Source organism: Aotus nancymaae, unplaced genomic scaffold (assembly GCF_030222135.1).
Source record: "Aotus nancymaae isolate 86718 unplaced genomic scaffold, 86718_ANA_hifiasm-v0.15.2.pri h1tg000030l, whole genome shotgun sequence".
In the NCBI taxonomy this organism is placed as follows: Eukaryota; Metazoa; Chordata; class Mammalia; order Primates; family Aotidae; genus Aotus; species Aotus nancymaae.
Genome location: NW_026988443.1, coordinates 12,966,536 through 12,985,242, shown reverse-complemented (window position 1 = coordinate 12,985,242; position 18,707 = coordinate 12,966,536). Strand labels below are relative to the sequence as shown.

Here is an 18,707-nt window from a genome sequence, read left to right as displayed (position 1 = left end):
ATATTGCTGCTGGCTCTGGAATAAAATGCTGCCTCTGTTTGGGAGACAAAGAACAGAGTGGCTCCTCCGGTCAGCTGTCTCTCCCGGCTGGCAGGCCCGTGGCCTCCCCCAGGCCTCTTCTGAGGCTCTATGCACCCCATGAGCAGGGCCTTCTGTGGCCAGGCTGGGAGCTGCTGCACCATGGGTGTGTTTTCACTGGAGCCTGAAGGAATGTTTTACCTTAAGAGACCCCAGGCAGTTTACTTGCCAGGAAGATATTCATTTGCTGGGGTGGGGCTGGGGTGCAGAGGTAGGTGGGGCTGTGGCTGGGGAGGTGGCCTGGCCAGCGAGTAGGTGGTGGAGCGAGTGAGAGCGTGTGCGCCATAAAACAGTGTGAGTGCGTGTGCGCCAGCGCGTGCAAGGCCACGGTAAGGGGTGATGTACATGGTAAGGGGTGATGTACTGTCTCGTAAGAGCGTGTGTTTGCTGGGATAGGAAGAGCCTGTGTGAAGAGTGTATGTGTGAGTACTCGCGTGGAAGTTCTGCACTCGGGTGTGAGGCTGTGCACATGGCTCACCTGGTGTGGGGCTGTGTGTGCCGCCTCGAGTGTGCCAGCCCATGTGCAGGCATGTTTTGTGAGAGCCTTGAGGGAACGCATGAGCACGTGTGCCAGTGCGGGTGCGGGGCGCGGGGAGGCAGGAGAGCCCGAGTGGGAAGCCCCGCGAGGGAGTGCGCGTGGGAGTGGGAGTGCCGGCTAGAGACCGTGCGGGGGCGCGCCCGGGCGGCGCGTGCGCTCGAGTGCGCGTGAGTGCGGGTGCGTGCCGCCGCCCCCCGCTGGGGTCCGAGCTGGTTGCCATGGGAACTCGCCGCGGCCCGAGTTAATCATTTCCTGTGGAAAGTGTGCGGGAGGGGCGCAAGCGGGCGGGCCGCGGAGGCGGCGGCGTGGAGCTGCCTCCCGTAGGCGGGTCGGGCCGGGCCGAGCCCCGGGCGCTGCGGCGACACCGGGATCCTGCCTCCGCCAGGCCGGTGAGTGGGGGACCCAGGCGGGCTAGGGGCGGACGAGGCGCTGGGGCTCCGCCCGGCCAACCGTTCGGGACGCTGCGTCTCAGTCGGCCCTGCCTGCGGGACCCCTCTGCCCGGACCCGCTAGGGGCGCGGGGAGGGAAAGGCCCGGGAGACCCAGCCCTGCGAGGTTCCCCTCCAGCGCCGTTCAGCCCCAGTCGAGGACCTTGCTGGGATCTGGGCATAGGGGCGGCGTGTCCCCCGGGATCTGAGCAGCCTCGGGATCCCGTTTGGATTTCACTGAACGAGGAGAGCGCAGACCCTACTCGGGATCGGCTTGTCAATCGGTGCTGCCCCCTCCCCTTTCTGGGGTCTCCCCCACCCCCAGGGCTCCCTTGAAGGCTGCCGTTGGGTCCCTCCCACCACGACCCTGGGGAGTTCGCTTTTTCCTGGCAGGGCCAGGGGCGGGGTGCGCCAGCCCAGAGGTCAGGAAGAAGGGCCTTGGCCAGTGCCCTCCGGGCAGTGAGGAATTGGGTCTTTGACAGCTGCAGTTGTGGGGGTCTCAGCAGGGAGGGCGATCCCAGAACCACCCCCTAAGCCCCGCTTTGCTAGTTAGAGCAGAACTCTGGCTGGTGCAGTGAAGGGCCTGGTCCTGGGAGATATGAAAGAGGAAGCTGTGTTTAATTAAATTCTGGAGTACCACTTACTGCCTCCTGCCAACCTCCATACCCCAGCACTCTCTCAAGATTGCAGGTTGTGGCCACCTCTGGCCTTTCACCTTCCCTGGCTGTCCCTCTGCCTGAACACGATGAGCACCCGTTCATGTATTCCCCATGCCCTTGTTAAAGTAGCCGTCTCCTTGACCAGGGAGAGTCATTTGCTAGGAATGCAGCCTCAGAATGGAGCCTTGCATTTGCAGTGACTGGACTTTAGGGGCACAGGGTGGTGAGTTCTGCTGTTCATAGGGGTACAAGGGAGCAGAGGGTTTGAAATCTGGGTTGCCCTGGAAAGCCCAGGATAGATGATGGTGTGCAGGGAGGTCGAATTCCTTGTACAACATCCCTCACCTTCTGCCTGCTCTCCCAGGGGGACCAAGTCCTGCCCACTGCAGTCTCTGGGCAGCTGTCCAGCCTGTCTACCCAATCTTTGCAATGTCCCTGATCTAGGGCAGGGGGAGTACTGCAGGTCTGCCCCACCGGTCTAAACCCAGAGAGGCAGAGACCCTCTTCCCCAGCCAGCCCCTCTGTATTCACCGACCACTGGAGCAAAGTCACTGAAAAATAAAACTTTAGAGCTCTTAATATATGCCGGTATTGTTCTGCACACTTTACCTTGTCTAATCTTTATGGCAACCCTATAAGGTAGAGTTCTTCCCATTTTATAGATGGAGATAATGAGGGCATGGACAGGCAAAGTAATTCTCCCAAGTCACACGTCCAGTAAACACTGAGCCAGGTTCTGAACCAGTCCCACTGCCCTCCCCGACGAATCCTCGATTGGGAGAAGTTCCTAGACACCAGGTTTCATTTCAGATGCCCATGTCAATGAGAGAGAGGGCTGCTTTCTTGGTCCAGGATGCTGGTCTTCACATTCCTTGATACTTTTGACCTTCACACCCCTGAGGCTGCAAACTTCAGCTGCTTTTTCCTCTTCGGGATCTAGCACACGCCCTTCCTCTTTCTTCCTGATATCTTCCTGGCTGCCTCCTCCGCTTCCCTTCCTGATAACCACAGAAATGTTATATCCTCCTGTCCCTGCCCCTCAGACTGAGCTGATCTCCCTGAAAGTCTTCTCTGTCCACTGAGGAGTCAGCCTCCAATGTCCGGCACCATCTCACCTTCCCAGCAGCCGGGCATGCAGATGGACCTGTCTTGCTCCTTCCCTTGCTCATTGGACAGCTGGTCTGTGGGGTTGGTTGTGTGCCCAGCTCTGTGCCAAGCAGCCTGGAGAAGGGGACATTTGGCTGCTCCCCTTGGTTTCTTCCACGCCACACTGGTCCATCTCAGTTTCTTCAGTGGAGCTAGCCCATGTATTTAGATCAGCCTCTGCCCTGTTCTTTGGCCCACATTCCTGTCCCCTTCCCAATAAGACTGCACCCAGGAGCCTCCTAGTTGTTCTCTGTCAAGGAAGGAAGAGACCATAGCTCCCTTGCCAGGTGCCTGGCATTCTTCCAGAGGTGGGCTCTGCAAACAGCAGATACCAGATCTTCAGGCCCCTCACCCTTGGACTCTTTACTTTTTCTCTTTCTTTTTTTCTTTTCTTTCCTTTCTTTCTCTTTCTTTTTTCTTTCCTTCCTTCCTTCCTTCTTTGTCTCTCAATGCTTTAGTCACCCTTGTCCCTCTGTCTCCTCAACATGCTCACTCTTCCGTGTTCTAGACACCACATCCTGTCCTTCCCATCCTAGCCAAACATCCCCAAGGAGAAGGAAGTAGCTGCTTCCTCCCCCAGCTCCCACCCCACTCTTTGAGCCCTCCCAAGTTTGCCATCTGCCCTTCTCCCTCCAGGGGCCCAGGCTATCTGCCTGTCTGGGCTTCCAGTCCTCCATGTCTCTGTGGCATGACGCGCTGGGCACTGACCAGTCTCTCCTTCTCACTTGCACTTCGGTCACTTCTGAAGACACTATAGTTGCCTGGAGCTCCCACCCCCTCTCACCTTCCTTCCGAAGCTTCCCAGCCCCCCGTGAGCCCTGTTATCACATGGCTGTCTCCTCTTGCCCAAGCTTTGATGATTGCCTGCTCACCTGTGGCATCGGTGACCCTGTTTAGCTCTGAATCTGTGTCCAGCCCTGACCTCTCTTCCAGGCTTCAGTCCAAGCTTTTGCGTGTGTTCATTTCAGAACATTCACCCCACAGGACATCCCAGAGTGCTGAATGTGGGTGCAGCTGCAGGCAGGGTGCAGTGGGGCTGCACATATGAATATGTGTGAGCTCTGGGACCCATAGTGGGTCAGGGGAAGTGGACATCCTTCAAATAGCTTTCTTCACTTCCTGGCAAGAAGTGGCCACTGCAGTGAGGGCTGAGGAGAGTAGCCCAGGTAGCTCCACTAGGAAGTCCTTCAGTTACCCCCAGTTCAATCTTTTTTTTTGAGATGGAGTTTCGCTCTTGTTGCCCAGGCTGGAGTGCAATGGTGTGATCTTGGCTCACCACAACCTCCACCTCCTGGGTTCAAGTGATTCTCCTGCCTCAGTCTCCCGAGTAGCTGGGATTACAGGCATGTGCCACCATATCCAGCTAATTTTGTATTTTTAGTAGAGGTAGGGTTTCTCCGTGTTGGTCAGGCTGGTCTCAAAATCCCAACCTCAGGTGAACCTCCTGCCTCGGCCTCCCAAAGTGCTGGGATTGTTGCTTTGCACACAGTAGGTGCTCAATAAAGACTTGTGCAGGGAATGCCTGAGCTCTGTTCATTTGTCCAGTTCATGAGGGACCTGTCCCTGACTGAAGTTTTCTGTCCCTGACCAATGCTCCCCACCCCCATCCATTCCCCACACCACCTGGTGCCTGGTCCGCACCTGCAGCCTCCAGTAGCCTGCTCAGACTGTGAGGATTTTTTGAAGTGTTTATCTCCCTTCTGACTGGGAGCTTTCGGGCCTCATCACTTCTGATCCAAAAGGACCCCTGGCAGATGCCTGGCACCCAGTAGGCATTATTAAATGAAGACTGAATGAATCTTTGTATCTCAACACCCGTACGGTGCCTGCTGCATGCTAGGCGCAGAGCACAGGCTAGTCGAATACATGAATGAGAATTTGCTGTATGTAAACTTCACTTGTCACTAGCCACAGTCAGGGCCCTTTCTCCCTCCTCAGTGAAATGTGAATATTCAGAGCATTCACTGCTCTGCTGACAGGCCTTAGGCAGAGGAGCCTGAAGCCTAAGGGTTAAGCATGTGGTTAAGTGCAATTAGAAAATTAGATGTCTTGGAGGAAAAGGATTAGACTTACGGAGATGCTGCTGACTTGCGGTGTTTCCTCCGTGTGGGGCTAGGACCTGGCTTGTCCTTAGGCTGCCAGGCTCAGCGTGGAAGGGCTCAGGTGTGGGGTCTCAGACACAGCTGACATGCGCCTTTCCCACTTCGGAGCCTCTGTATTCGGAAACACCCCGGAAAGGCAGCAGGCCCCATTTCATCCTGCGAGCCCTGGGGTCTTTGGGGGACAGTGCAGTTGGAGCTGCTGCCCTAGGTAACCAGCGACCGGTGGAGCGTAGACCCTTCCAGATGACTGGTTCTGCCCGAGGTGCGTTCGCGCTGGTCTGCGATCTTCAAGCTTATCTTCCCTTGTTCTCTCCGCAGGCTGCCCGGTGCCCGGAGGAGGCTGCTGAGCCCCGGGCCATGGTCCCCTCTCGCAGGACGTGGAACCTGGGAGCCACGCCCTCGCTGCGGGGCCTGTGGAGAGTGGGCCGGGCCCCAGAGCCCGAGCCGGGGATGGCCCGCCCCGCCCCAGCCCCAGCCAGCCCGGCTGCCCGCCCTTTCCCACACACCGGCCCGGGGAGGTTGAGAACTGGTGAGTCCGCATTTTTAAAATGCCTCTTTATTTCCCTTCCTTCCTCCAGATACCAGAGATGAGACTGAGGTTTCTCACCGGTTCCTAAGCCCAGTCAGAGCTGTCAGGTAATTACAGGGTAACCGACAGCCCAGAGCCGGACGGGCGTGGAGTCGGAGCGTCAGTCTCGCCGGGCGCTCCTTCCCTGCGCCCCTGTCTGGAAAGAGGAGACCTGGAGTTAAACTTTAACATGGGCGGGCGCAGAGCAGGGGGACCAGCCGCCTTTCCTCTGGCCGAGCTGGTCAGAGCTCTGCGGGCTGCCGTCCTTGCCTGAGAGCCTGTGGTCGCTCCGATCTCTGCCCAGGCTGGTAAACAAGGTAGGTGAAGCGGCTGCCCGGGCACCGAGCGCGCCGCTGACACTTGATCCTGCCTGGACTGGCCCCTGGACGGCTGGGGAGTGGACTGAGGCTGCTTGGGAGCGTGGCCTGGCGGGGCTTGGGGACCACGTGCTAATTTCAGGTGCTTCCGTAGAGACCCTGACAGCAAGTGGGCAGGGGTCCCAGAGTCTTGGCCCCCACTGTTCCCTCAGGGAGCTGTCAGTGCCAGTTCCCCTTTCTGGGTCATGTCCCCCGGTGCTGTGAACAAGAAGTGAGCGGCTCCTCTGATTCCGGGCGGGGGCTGGATTGTCGGGACTGGGGAGCTGCCTGTGACCCTTTCCCAAGGCGTGGGCAGGTCGCCCTGGTAGAGTTGGGGCGAGAGGGCTCTCCAGGCAAGGTGCCTTCAGGGGTCTGCTGCCTGTCCCTCCTGACCTACAGGGACAGAATCTAGACTGCCAGCCTGTCAGAGCTAGCAGAGTCCCTCTGGGCCATCAAGTCCAAGCCCCTTGGTGCACAAAAGGGGAAACTGAGGCCCAGAGAGGCACACAGCAAACTCCTATTCACCCCTCTCTCCCACCACATTTGTGCTGTCCGTGGCAGCTGGACTGATGCCTTCCGAGGTCTCTCTGCTTCTGTGGTTGTCTGGGGCTGGCTGCTCCCAAACAGCACAGCCAGGCTGGGGATGACCTCGGGGGGGCTTGGGAAAAGCGTGGGCATTTGGGCCAGGTAACCCAGAGGATGGCCTCTACCCCATAAGGTTGTCCTAAGGATAACAAACATAGTATGAATGAGTATTGCTTTTCTGGTAAAACAGAAACATTTTCCCTTGGAAAACTTCAAAACACATAGAAAAATATCAAAAAGGAAATAAAAATCACAAGCTAGTCACTGAATATTTTATGTAGTGCCTTCCAGTCCTGTGTGTGTGTGTGTGTGTGTGTGTGTGTGTGTATGCATATAGGTTTTTGAAATATTGTGTTCTCTCAGCTTTCCAACCGGAAGGAAAAAAATTTGGTATTGTGAAGATGATATGACCGTACAGACTTTTATTCACTTTAAAAATTTAAGACAAAGGTCGAATGAAATCCTGTGTATGAAATGGAAGTGCCATGCCTGCCACTGGGCCTCAGACAGGTCAGCTGCCCCAGGCCCCTTTGAGCCCCCCGACCAACCCCCATATTGCTACCCTGAGAGTTGGCTGGCAGAGGGTTGGTCAGCACATGGGATTTCAATCCTGGCTCCATGTGACCCTGGGCACATTGTTAACCCTCCCGGGCTTCCGGTTCTTTGACTGTGAGGTGGGGAGAATGCCCCCCTACCTCCCTGGGGAGTTGTGAGGCATTGATGGCAACTGTAATCTATTGGCCTGTACTGAGGGCCCTTTCTGTGTGCCTGGCACTACATGGGTACCCCATGTATCTCATGCCATTTGATCCTTGTGAAGTTGTCCCCATTTTATTAACAAGCAAACTGAGGATCAAGAAGGTGTGTAAAGGCCGGGTGCAGTAGCTCACCCTGTAATCCCAGCACTTTAGGAGGCCAAGGCAGGCAGATCACTTGAGGTCAGGAGTTCGAGAACAGCCTGGCCAACATGGTGAAATCCCATCTCTACTAAAAATACAAAAATTAGCTGGGTATGGTGGTGCACACCTGTAGTCCCAGCTACTTGAGAGGCTGAGGTATGAGAATCGCTTGAACCCAGGAGGCGGAGGGTGCAGTGAGCCAAGATCACGCTACTGCCCTCCAGCCTGGGCGACAGATAGAGACCCTGTCTCAAAAAACAAACAAAAAAAGGCTGTGTGTAAGGCCTGAAAAGCACTTGGCCCAGTGGCTGGCAGTCGGGATATTGTTACATCTCAGGGTAGAGGCTCTGCATTTGCCTCGTGAGGCCAGCCCCCATCCCATCCTGCTCAGCCCTGCAGGTGGAGGTGGGTGGCTGGCACATTGCTGTCGCAGCCTGCCCTCTCTCCCACCGGTAAGGGAGGCAGTGTGTCAGAGGCTCGAGGGGATACACGCTAGCTGGTTCTGAATTTGCTTGCGGAGGCAATGGAGACTGGGCCACCTGGTGTGGATTTGGTCTTAATGAAGTGAGGGGAGAAATTGCCACCTAGAGGCAGCCAGGGTAATAAAGCCATAGCCTCTGTGCAAGTCCTCTAAGCTTTGGGCAGGCTGGCTGGCATCGGCTTCCTTCCACTGCCTTGTTGAGCAAATGCCTGCCCCCACCAACAAAAAAGCCACTGTGGGAATAGGGGAGCCTGTGGTAGGGTATTGAGTCCCCTCCAGAAGAGAATCTTGGGGCAGCTTTTGGTAAAGAAGGAGCGTCGCCCCTGCCCTGAGCCAGGTCTTTCCCTCTGCTGTGTGGGGCAGGTGTGTGAGGGCATGTGAGCCCCTCCTGGCCACATGTGGGCCAGCCGGGGGTGTGTGAAAGCTGAGCTCGGCTGCAGCCCTGGCCAGTGGTCCATGGCTAGCAGTCTTCAGCCAGCAGTCGGAGCATCTCATCTATCTCTCTGTCTTGGGACAGGGCGTGGAAAAGATACCCCAGTCTGCGGTGACGAGGACTCCAGTGCCCGAAGTGCAGCTCGCCCAGCCCTAGCTCAGTGCCGAGCCCTTAGTGTGGACTGGGCTGGCCCCGGGAGCCCCCACGGGCTCTACCTGACCCTGCAGGTAAGCACCAGAGCCTTCCGGGCTGGGGGTACCTTGGCCTCCAGTGGCTGGGTTCCTGCCAGGCTCCTGGGGGTAGGAAGCACCAGGGGAGACCTGGGGACCCGCCTCACACCTCTCTGCCAGGCCCCTGGTGACCCATCTGCCTGTGAGCAGCTTTATTAAGTCAGCTAGAGGAAATTTCACAGGAGCTGACAGAGCTTTTCAGCCACACCCTGGCTGAGGTGTTAAAGTGGGAAGCATGGGGCCTTCGCTGAGATGGGCAGAGCCTGAAGAAGGTGTTGGGAAAACAGGCAGGTTTGTGTGGTTGATTATTCTCAAACATGGTTATGTGAGTATTTCCTTGTTTGAAGTGGGAATTCAAAGCTAGATGGGGGATTCACTAAAACTTGGGGTCTTCTCCCTTGCAGTTATTACCAAGTGACTGTAAAAAGACAAAGTAAGACTGGGCGTGGTGGCTCAGGCCTGTAATCTCAGCACTTTGGGAGGCTGAGGTAGGAGGATACTTAAGCCCAGGAGTTCACAACCAGCCTGGACAATATAGTGATACCCCATCTCTACAAAAAACAAAAATAAAAAATTAGCCAGGCACGATGGTTCCTATAGTTCCTGCTACTCAGGAGGCTGGGGTGGGAGGATCGCTTGAGCCCAGGAGGTTGAGGCTGCAATAAGCTGTGATTGTACCACTGCACTCTAGCCTGGGTGACAGAGTGAGACCCTGTCTCAAAAAAAAAAAAAAGGCAAACTTTACATATATGTGTATATTTGGCTATAGAAATAATAGACAATGATAATAGTAATAATAGCTACTATTTATCAAACACGAACTTTGTGCCAGGCATGATAGATCTCATATCAGTCCTCATAATACTCATAACAGCCTCAGGAAACAATATTTGATCTGAACTTTGTAGATGAGGATGTGGAGGCTCAGAGAGGTTAAGTCACTCGCTGCTGGTCACACATTCGACCATTCAACACAACTAGCCTTATAACATTTGTAAAGAATTTACACAGGGCAGAGATACGGTTACCCAGAAACGGCCTCTTGTAGTCCTCTATCTTTGAGAAATCCACTATTAAGTATTTGGTGTTTATTTATTTATCTTTTCTATATAGAACCACTTAATTATATTTATATGATTTTTATTTTTTGAGATGGAGTCTCATTCACTCTGTTGCCCAGGCGGGAGTGCAGTGGTGTGATCTTGGCTGCAACCTCCGCCTCCTGGATTCAAGCAATTCTCCTGCCTCAGCCTCCCGAATAGCTGGGATTACAGGTGTGTGCCACCATGCCCAGCTAATTTTTGTATTTTTAGTAGAGATGGGGTTTCACCATGTTGGCCAGGCTGGTCTTGAACTCCTGGCCTCAAGTGATCTGCCTACCTTAGCCTCCCAAAGTGCTGGGATTACAGGTTTGAGCCACAGTGCCTGGCCATATTTATATGATTTTTTTTTTTTTTTGAGACAGAGTCTCACTCTGTTGCCCAGGTTGGAGTGCAGTGGCATGATCTCAGCTCACTGCAACCTTCACCTCCTGGGTTCAAGTGATTCTTTTGCGTCAGCCTCCTGAGTAGCTGGGACTACAGGTGTGCACCACCACACCCAGCTAATTCTTTTACTTTTAGTGTAGATGGGGTTTCACCATATTGGCCAGGCTGGTCTTGAACTCCTGACTTCAAGTGATCTGCCTGCCTCAGCCTCCCAAACTGCTGGGATTACAGGCATGAGCCACAGTGCCCAGCACGTATTTATATGATTTTTATTATTTATTTTAGATGTTATTCTGTGACTAGCTCTTTTTCTGAAGTAAGTCCTGGTAATCTCTTGATGTTTATCAACACATAGAGAACTATTTTTTTTTTTGGAACAAGGTCTGGCTCTGTTGCCCAGGCTGGAGTACAGTGGTACAATCTCACCGCAACCTCCAGCTAAGTCATCCCATCTCAGCCTCCCGGGTAGCTGGGACTACAGGCATGTGCTACTGTGCCTGGCTAATTTTTGTATTTTTTCAAGAGATGGAGGTTTCACCATGTTGCCTAGGCTGGTCCTGAATTTGTGAGCTCTGCCTTGGCTTTCCAAAGTGCTGAGATTCCAGGTGTGAGCCATCACACCCAGCCCTCTGTCTTTCTTTTATACTGCTGCATAATAGTCTACTTCAGGGCTTACCATTAATCATTTATAATGGATCCTCTATTGTTTCTGATTGCAGTGAGCTCCTTAAATAAATATCTGTGTTGTGTTCATGCAGTGATAGCTTTGAGTATTTTCAGGGCAGCACAAGCTCTGCCCGTTTTTAATGAATGCATTCGTTCAACAGATTATTTAGAATGTGCCAGTCTGTGCTAGAGTCAGAGGTACAGTGCAGAGAGAGGAGAGAGTTTAGCAGAGGTGCCAGAGCGTAATTAAATAATCACAAAGGGATGAAGGCAAACCAGGCAGGGGCCATAAAGGCAGTGGCAGAGGATGGACACCAGGGTTATCTGGGTACGTTGCCAAGGCCCACCCCCTGCAAGGAAGCCGGTACACGAGAGGGCCCACCACTCCCCCACCTTCTCCTGACCATCCACTTACACTGATTCTGCCCTTTCTGGAACTTACACTTCCACAGAGCCTTGAAGGAATGAGTACAAATGGTGGGCAGGATGGTATGTGGGAAACACATACCCTTCAAGGGGACATATCCCTGCTACAAATGGAAGTCTGAGCCCCGGGAGCTTGTCCCAGCCCCTGATCTGAACATGGGTATGCTGGCTTTTGTGGCTTCAGGGACAGTCTTGTGTTCTGAGGTGTTTCTTGTCCGTTCTCATGTGATTCATCTGAAAACTGAACCAAAAGTTTCGTCTTTTATCTGTACAAATCTGCAAGAAAAGCAGGTCTGGTGAGAGAACAGTTAAAAGAAACCCGAGGACCCGCTCTTTGCTCTGTCTTGAGCCATCGGTAGTGAAATTGGAAGGCGGCGGTCAGAAACCCACAGCTTCCAGTTGGGTGGTGGCTCTGTTCTTGAGTTCTGATTATGGGGTGTTGAGCTGTGGTTGCAGCTGAGTCCTGGGGTCAGCAGATCTGCTGAAGATCTCTGGGAAGCTGGCACCAGCAACCGGCTTCCACGTTCACATCCTGCTGGGCCCCCACAAAGCTCTAATACGCGGTAGGTGTTTCAGGGTCAAAAAGTGGGACCAGAGTGGGTCCCAAGCTCGGTGCAGCAACCTGGTAGGCTTAGTGACACCACCCCTCCCTAGCCTCTTTCCAGCAGTTAAAACCTGAGATGCACCCCACAGAGGCACTGCAGACATTCCCAACCCCCCAGGGCCCTGTCTGCCCTTTCTGTGGCTTGGCCAACAGGCCAGAAATAGTATAACCTTTGCCCTGGCTGGCAAATGGAAACTTCCAGCTGCTGTCCTAGCCGCCATGGTTGACAGACCTGTTCACGATGGTGTGGCAGTTGGTCACAGGGTGGAGACAAAATTGAGTTGGAGGGCATTTCCTTTTTTCTTTTTGAGATGGAGTCTCGCCCTGTCACCCAGGCTGGAGTGGAGTGGTGCAATCTTGGCTCACTGCAACCTCCACCTCCCCAGTTCAAGCGATTCTCCTACCTCAGCTTCCCGAGTATCTGCAATTACAGGTGCCTGCCACCACACCCAGCTAATTTTTTTTTTTCTATTTTTAGTAGAGACCGGGTTTTACCATGCTGGCCAGGCTGGTCTCAAACTCCTGACCTCAGGTGATCCACTCGCCCTGGCCTCTCACAGTGCTGGGGTTACAGGCATGAGCCACTGTGCCCAGTGGGAATATTCCTAAATATGAGAGGTGTGCTCCCCACCTGCCCTTCGCAAGCAGAACTCGGGGCTGATTTTGGGCTAAGGAGCCTGCTGATGTCACTTTTCTTGTCTTTTCAATGATCTGTATTGGCTTTTTGATTGTCAAAGTAAAAAAAAGTGAAGATTACGGGACTCATGTCCTGATAATAGCTACCTCATATCAAGCCCTCGCTATGCGCCAGGCGCCTTCTGGGGACTTGGCTGCGTTTGTCTCTTACTCTTCACACAAGCTCAGTGACACGTTCCTGTTATTACCATTTCTATTTTAAGAATGAGGAGGGCGCAGCTTCAGGAAGGTAAGTAACTTGCCCACTGTCACACAGCTTAGCCGAGGCAGAGCCAGGCTTCACACACAGGCCTTGCCGCCTCTAGACCGTGAGTGTATTTCTTAGACTGAGCACTTTTAAAAGAGTAACTTATTTTTTTGTCTTGAATGTAAAGGTCACAAAGACACACAAAAATCGTCTGCCATCTCTCTTCCAAGATAACCTCTGTTGATATTTAGGAAAAAATAAAAAGAAAAGCTGAGCATGGTGGCTCATGCCTGTGGTCACAACACTTTGGGAGGCTGAGGCAGGAGGATGGCTTGAGCCTAGGAGTTTGAGACCAGCCTGGGAAACATGGCAAATCTCATCTCTAAACAAAAAATACAAAAATCAGCCAGTCATGGTGGTGTGTGCCTGTAGCCCCAGCTACTGGGAGGCTGAGGTAGGAGGATTGCTTGAGCCCAGGAGATGAAGGTTGCAGTGAGCCGAGACTGTGCTATTGCACTCCAGCTTGGGCCACAGGGTGAGACTCTGTCTTAAAAAAGAAAAAAAACCCAAAAAACAAAAAACAGCCAGGCGCAGTGGCTCGTGCCTGTAATCCTAGCACTTTGGGAGGCCGAGGCTGGTGGATTACTTGAAGTCAGGAGTTTGAGACCAGCCTATCCAACGTGGTAAAACCCTGTCTCTACTAAAAATACAAATATTAGCCAGGTGTGGTGGTACACACCTGCAATCCCAGCTACTCAGGAGGCTGGGGCAAGAGAATTATTTGAACCTGGGAGGCGGAGGTTGTAGTGAACTGAGATCATGCCACTGAACTCCAGCCTGGGCGACAAAGTGAGACTCTGTTTAAAAAAAGAAAAGAAAAAATACACAGTCAGTGTTTATAAGGTTAAGAATTCAAATGCCAAAGAGATTGAAAATGAAATGGAAGGCCGCCTCCTTCCCTCTTCCACATTCTCTCTGTTGTGAACTTTTTGTTCCCCACAAATTGAAATGAAGCTTGTTTCTACTCTCAGCCACTACGCTATCCCTGCAGCCTTCCAGGGAGGACCACTGTCTATATAGTTCTCTAGATCTGTCTCTATGCCTGTTGTATTTTTATTATCCTCAAACGGGATCACGCTTTGCATGTGGCCCTGCCGCCTGCCTTGGGCGTCTTTCTGCGTGAGTGGCAGGCGATGTTCTCTAGATGAAACACTTCTTCGTGCCTCCCCCTCTCTCCCTGTGCCTGTGCACTGGCCCTCTCTGTCTCGAGTCCTTTGCCTGTGGTCCCACTGGAAGAGGAGACAGCTTCCCACGGCCTCTTAATAGCCCTGTGGGGTGGGAAGAGTGAAGGAGGCAGGGCCATGGTCCTTCCCCTGCTCGGATGGACTCGTGTGCAGCCTCCTTGGCAGTCCTGGGGGTCCCATCTGGAGGTGGGGGCTGTATGCTTGGGGCGGCAGCAGCTGGCACGGGAGCAGCTGACCTGAGGTTGGTGTGTGCGTGGTAGGGCTGAATGGCTGCCTGTGGGGCTGGTGCACCTGAGGCACACCCCATAGACTCTGCAGGGATGGCATGAGTTTTGCCTGAGGACTCAAAGTGCCTAAGAACCTTCCTTGCTGGTGCAGAAGGCCAGCTGCTGAGGGAGGCCAGGAGATGGCACTGCCACTGTCTTGCTGTGGGATCTGGCACATCCTCTTCCAGAGCCTGGGCCTCAACGTCCCCACCCACCCACACAGTGTGGGACTGGACCCACTGGGCCCCGGGGTGCCAGCTCTGAGAATACACCATCCTCTGGCTTGAGGGTCCCTCCCCGGCGCTGTCCCCTTCATGTGAGGATTCTGGTTGTGTCTTGGCAGCAGGCCCTGCAGGACAAGGGGTGCAAGAGCCAGAGTCAGGGGAAGAAGGAAGAGAAGCTTCGAAAGAAGCAGTTGCCAGCCCCCAGGCGGGCCTGGGAGGCCCGGGAAGCTGGTGGCACCATGAATGTAGAGAACACAGGTAAAGCAGGTGTGCCCGCCCACCTGGCACTCCCTGGTGAAGCCAGTGCAGGAGGGAGGCTCTTGTGTGGTTGCTGCTATCCCCATGCCCTATCCTCCCCGCTCCCCAGCTGGAGGTGGCTCAGATAGACTCCGGCAGCCTGACTCGAAGCTCTGAGACCCCAGCCTGCCTCTCCTGGATTCAGGGACAGTGGTGTGTATAGAACCTTCATCTCACCACCTGCCTCCCACGGTGTCCAGGGCCCTACCCAGTGATAAGAGGCCTTGGCCAGCGTGGGCTGGGGTTGAATTTCCCTGCTTTTTGTCTTCTTCCAGTGCCTCTCTAAAGCAGGGCGAGGGTGGCAGCCTCACAGACGCCACCACAGGCAGACAGAGACTCAGCTTTCTCCCTCCTATCCACGGGCTCCCAGGGTCTAGAGGCTCCTAGGACAGGACTCTGATTCTCCTGGCCAGAGGCTGAGATATAGGACCTGGTAGCTCAGCTCTTCTCTGGCAGGGCCTGCCATGGTGTCCAGGGCTGGCTGGTTCTGGAACATTCCACAGGCCCTCCCTTGTAGTCTCACGGGTCTGTGCTGGGGGCCCCTGGCAGTAAGTGAGAGCCTGGCAAGAATGGAGAAGGAGCATCCTTCAGGAGCTGGGGGGAAGGCCAAGAGCATGTGGAGGAAAGAGGAGCTGGCCTTGCTGTCGTCTTCCTCCTCTGTCACCAAAAGGTTAACTTGTATGTCTGAACTTGCCACGTGGTGGAAGGAGCGGCAGGGCTTGGGGTCTGGCTGAGTGTGGCAGGCCAGCCTCAAGCAGGGGACATTGCCCCGCCGATTGTGCACCAAGGAGAGGAAGGCTGATTCCAGGGAACAGCAAGGGGGACCCGTCAGTGGGGCCAGGCCGCGCCTGCACTGCACCTTTAAGCCCTGAATGCAGCCTCCCCAGCACAGGGACCCCTTTGATGTCACCTCGTCCTCCCGTCCTCCCCTTCCTGGGACCTCCCTGAGCTTCTTGGAGATCTTTTCTCTCCCACGAGCCCTCTCCAGGCCCCCTTCCCACTCCCCTGCTGCAGCGCTGAGATGCGGGGACTCCCTCCAGGGGTGGCACCCCGTGACCTGAGCAGTGTTCTGGCTGAGATGAGCTGTCCGAGACCTCACTCCTGCCCCATGGGCTGTTGTGTGACAGCCACCCACGCCTGTGCATCTCCACAGTGCCGGGCTCCTTCCGGGCAAGGCCCCTGGTCCCCATTTCTCCTCGAAGCTCCTGCCGGGCCCCTCCCACAGGTCTCTCGAGTGGCAGAACCAGCTCTCGGGCCCGGAGTCCAGTGCGTTCCCTGCCTCACTGCGGCAGCCTGCAAAGGGCTGAGGGCCACGCTGTCACATGCCGCTCATGCCGCCCCGTGTGCAGGCCTGGAAGCATCCGTCTGACCTCACTCGCTCTAGAACAGATCACCGGAGCTCGGCCAGCTCTGTGTGACACGCGTGCTGCGTCACGTGCAGGCCACACAGCCAAGGTCACCACCCAACCAGGGATGCCCAGCTCCAGCTCTCCGGAGAGCTCGGGTGGAGGAGGGAAGAGCCAGCCTGTGTGTGCTCCTCCTGCTCTCCTAGAGCGTGGAGGGGGCCTCTAGCCATCTGCCCCACCCCCTGGGGCTGTGCTGCGATGTCCCCGCCCAGCTGCAAGACACACCCTCCCCACTCCCCTGTCCAGCCCGAGTCCATTTGTTCGGCTTTGCCCAGGCCAGGCTGTCAGAGGGATGTGTGACTTCAGGTGCAGGTGGCTTCCTTCCCAGAGTTTAGGAGCCCCCCAACCCCAGCCTGCCGAGGGCTGGGATTTCTGGGGAACTAGTGTGGGAACGCCTAGAGGCCAGGGCTCCCAGGCGGAAGGCAGCGCTCTCTGGCCAGCAGAGGTCCCTCTTCACTCTTCGCTCTGCTGTGCTCTGCCAGGTCCCATTTATGCTCCCTGAGGGGAGGAGGCAAATCCCCTGCCCCTCCTCCCCAGTCCCCCATTCTTCTCTCTCCCCCCCACAAACACTTTGCTCCCTACCTGCAGAGACCACGGCCAATCTTGGCGCCCTGGAAGCAAGCTATGACAAGCATCCCAGGCCCTGTGCGCAGGTCACGGGCCCTGATTCTCTGTTCTTGTCCTTCATCCGTCTGTCCATCTCTCTTGCTCCTGGTGACAGGACAGTGGGAGGCCTTTGGAGGAGGAGGACTCGGGCAGTGTTCCACCCGGCCAGATCTTTCCCTCTGTCTTGCCTGGGGGGTCCCTGCGTGCCATCGTCGCCAGATGCCAGCTGGCTGAGTTCCTGCCCCATGTGTGGTGCTGGGTCTGCCTGTCCCTCACACGTGCACACGGCTCCCCTGGCTCCGCTGGCTCCCCTCTCTCCGCACAGGGGACCATTTGCCACAGGGGGAGGCTGGGGAGCCCAGTTCCGATCTTCTGTACTCTTGAGAGGGTTTCAGACTTAAATAATGTTCCTACGAGAGTAGAGTTTTCTAGGGTGAGAATCCTTTGTCTTTCCCAGCAGCAGTTCCTTGCAGGCTGGCCACGGAGAGGGGCTAGCCCAGCAGACCTCGGACACGTGCTCTGAGAGCTGTGTTCAGTTAAAGTTGCTTTCTTAAGTCCTGATCCAGGCAATTTCATTCCCTAGACGCTGCCTGGGGGTGTCTTCTTCTGAGACAGGCCCCGGCTAGCCTATGCCGCTGCCACCCCAGCCTCGCCCAGTTGCTTACGCCCTCTGCTCACCCCCTGTCATCCCTGATGGCCTGCCCTGCAGTGATGGACCCCCTCCTCTGCTAGCATGGGACCTCTACTGCCCTCTCATCAGCCACTACTTTGCTCGTAGGTGGGCATCTCTTTGGCAGCGGGAGGTGCTTGAGCCTGTCAGGGCCACCTGGTGCGGCCCCCGTGGTGCATAGGATGGTGGAGGCCATGTCCCAGCTCCAGGAGGAGAAGGCCCAGCTCCAGGAGGAGCTGGTGGTCCTACGGGAGAGCCTGGCCCTCCGTGACAGTGACCAACAGGCAACATCCACTCAGCGGCAGAACCAGGTACCTGGGGAGGCTGGGATGGGCAGAGGCCACTGCCCACTGTGGAGCAGGTCAGAGGACATCACTTGGGACATCTGACCCCACCAGGCCGCTGGTGTAAGAGGAGACACCTGGGTAGGGTGGCCAGAGTCAGAGGCCTCCCATCCTGGAGGATGAGCTTTTGAGATGCAGCATTTCTTCCAGCTCACAGAAGCCTCCCATCCGGGTCCTCCTTGTGCCCCCATCTCCTCACAGTTACTGGGGGCCAGGACCTGCCCCCCTAGGAGGTAATGTAGACGTGAGTGAAGCAGGATGGTGCAGGGGTGCTTCCTACCGAGTCTGCCCCATCTTCCCCGGTGCCCTGCACTGGGCAGCCTGAGCAGACAAAACTCATCAGACGGTCACCCCGCAGGAGACTGGCAGGACGTTTCTGGTTCTTTTGATTTCTCATTAAACGTGGATGCTAGTTTGAGTGCATGTTGGGGAAGGGATGTCTCAAACCTCTGGAAGCCAGGGAGAGCCAGGGTTCATGCTGGTCAGCATCGTCTCCTTCGTTGTCTGGGCAGGACATTTGGGGACCCTTGGCTGGTGAGCTGCACATCCCGTGGGGCTGACCACCTGCCCTCTTCTGTATGTGCGGCTGCGTCACTTCCTTCTCCTTCTCCACGCGGGCTCCCAGCCTCTTTCCTCACTCATCCTCAGCGTCTGTCTCCATGGCTGTGTCTGAGCCTTGCCCACTTCCCCAAGGTCCCCAAGCCCGTCTGCCATATTGTCCCCACTTCTGATCCAGTGCCCTGGCCCAACTGTGGGGCCCCTGAGCTCCGGGCCCAGGGCTCTCTGTTGACAGCCTGGCCTTCAGGAAGAGCTAAGTTCTTACTGTGTCCCACGAGCCAGGAAAGAGGGCCTGGACATGCTGACGTCTGCTTATTGCACATCATGTGATGCTGTAACTTGCTCCCTCAGTTCTGGGGGCAGCATAGTATGCGCACTTTTGAGATGCAGCATTTCTTCCAGCTTGCAGGCGTGTCCTCTTCTCAAGAATGGCCTGGCCTGCCCACCTGCCCCTTGCTGAGTTGGGTGGGCCTCCTTGGAGCACCCCTCATGCTCTGTGTCTTCCTGTTATACACTTACCCCAC

General features: G+C 55.5%; 1 protein-coding gene across 3 annotated transcripts in view; it reads left to right on the top strand.

Annotated features, from left to right (window-relative positions):
* The window catches only part of KIFC3 (kinesin family member C3), a 91,543-nt gene that overhangs the window by 46,391 nt on the left and 26,445 nt on the right, over positions 1 to 18,707 (top strand). Inside the window, exons 2-3 of one of the 3 annotated variants that reach the window (XR_010344843.1) lie at positions 5,269 to 5,479; positions 8,357 to 8,499. Coding sequence is in view for 1 of the 3 variants with exons in the window: in XM_064383130.1 (XP_064239200.1) it covers positions 5,308 to 5,479; positions 8,357 to 8,499 (315 nt within the window). In the remaining 2 variants the exon portion in view is untranslated. Of the gene's footprint in view, positions 1 to 5,268; positions 5,480 to 8,356; positions 8,500 to 14,409; positions 14,561 to 17,389; positions 17,593 to 18,707 lie in introns of those variants that run through there. The other 2 variants (XM_064383130.1, XR_010344844.1) reach the window with 2 other exon arrangements.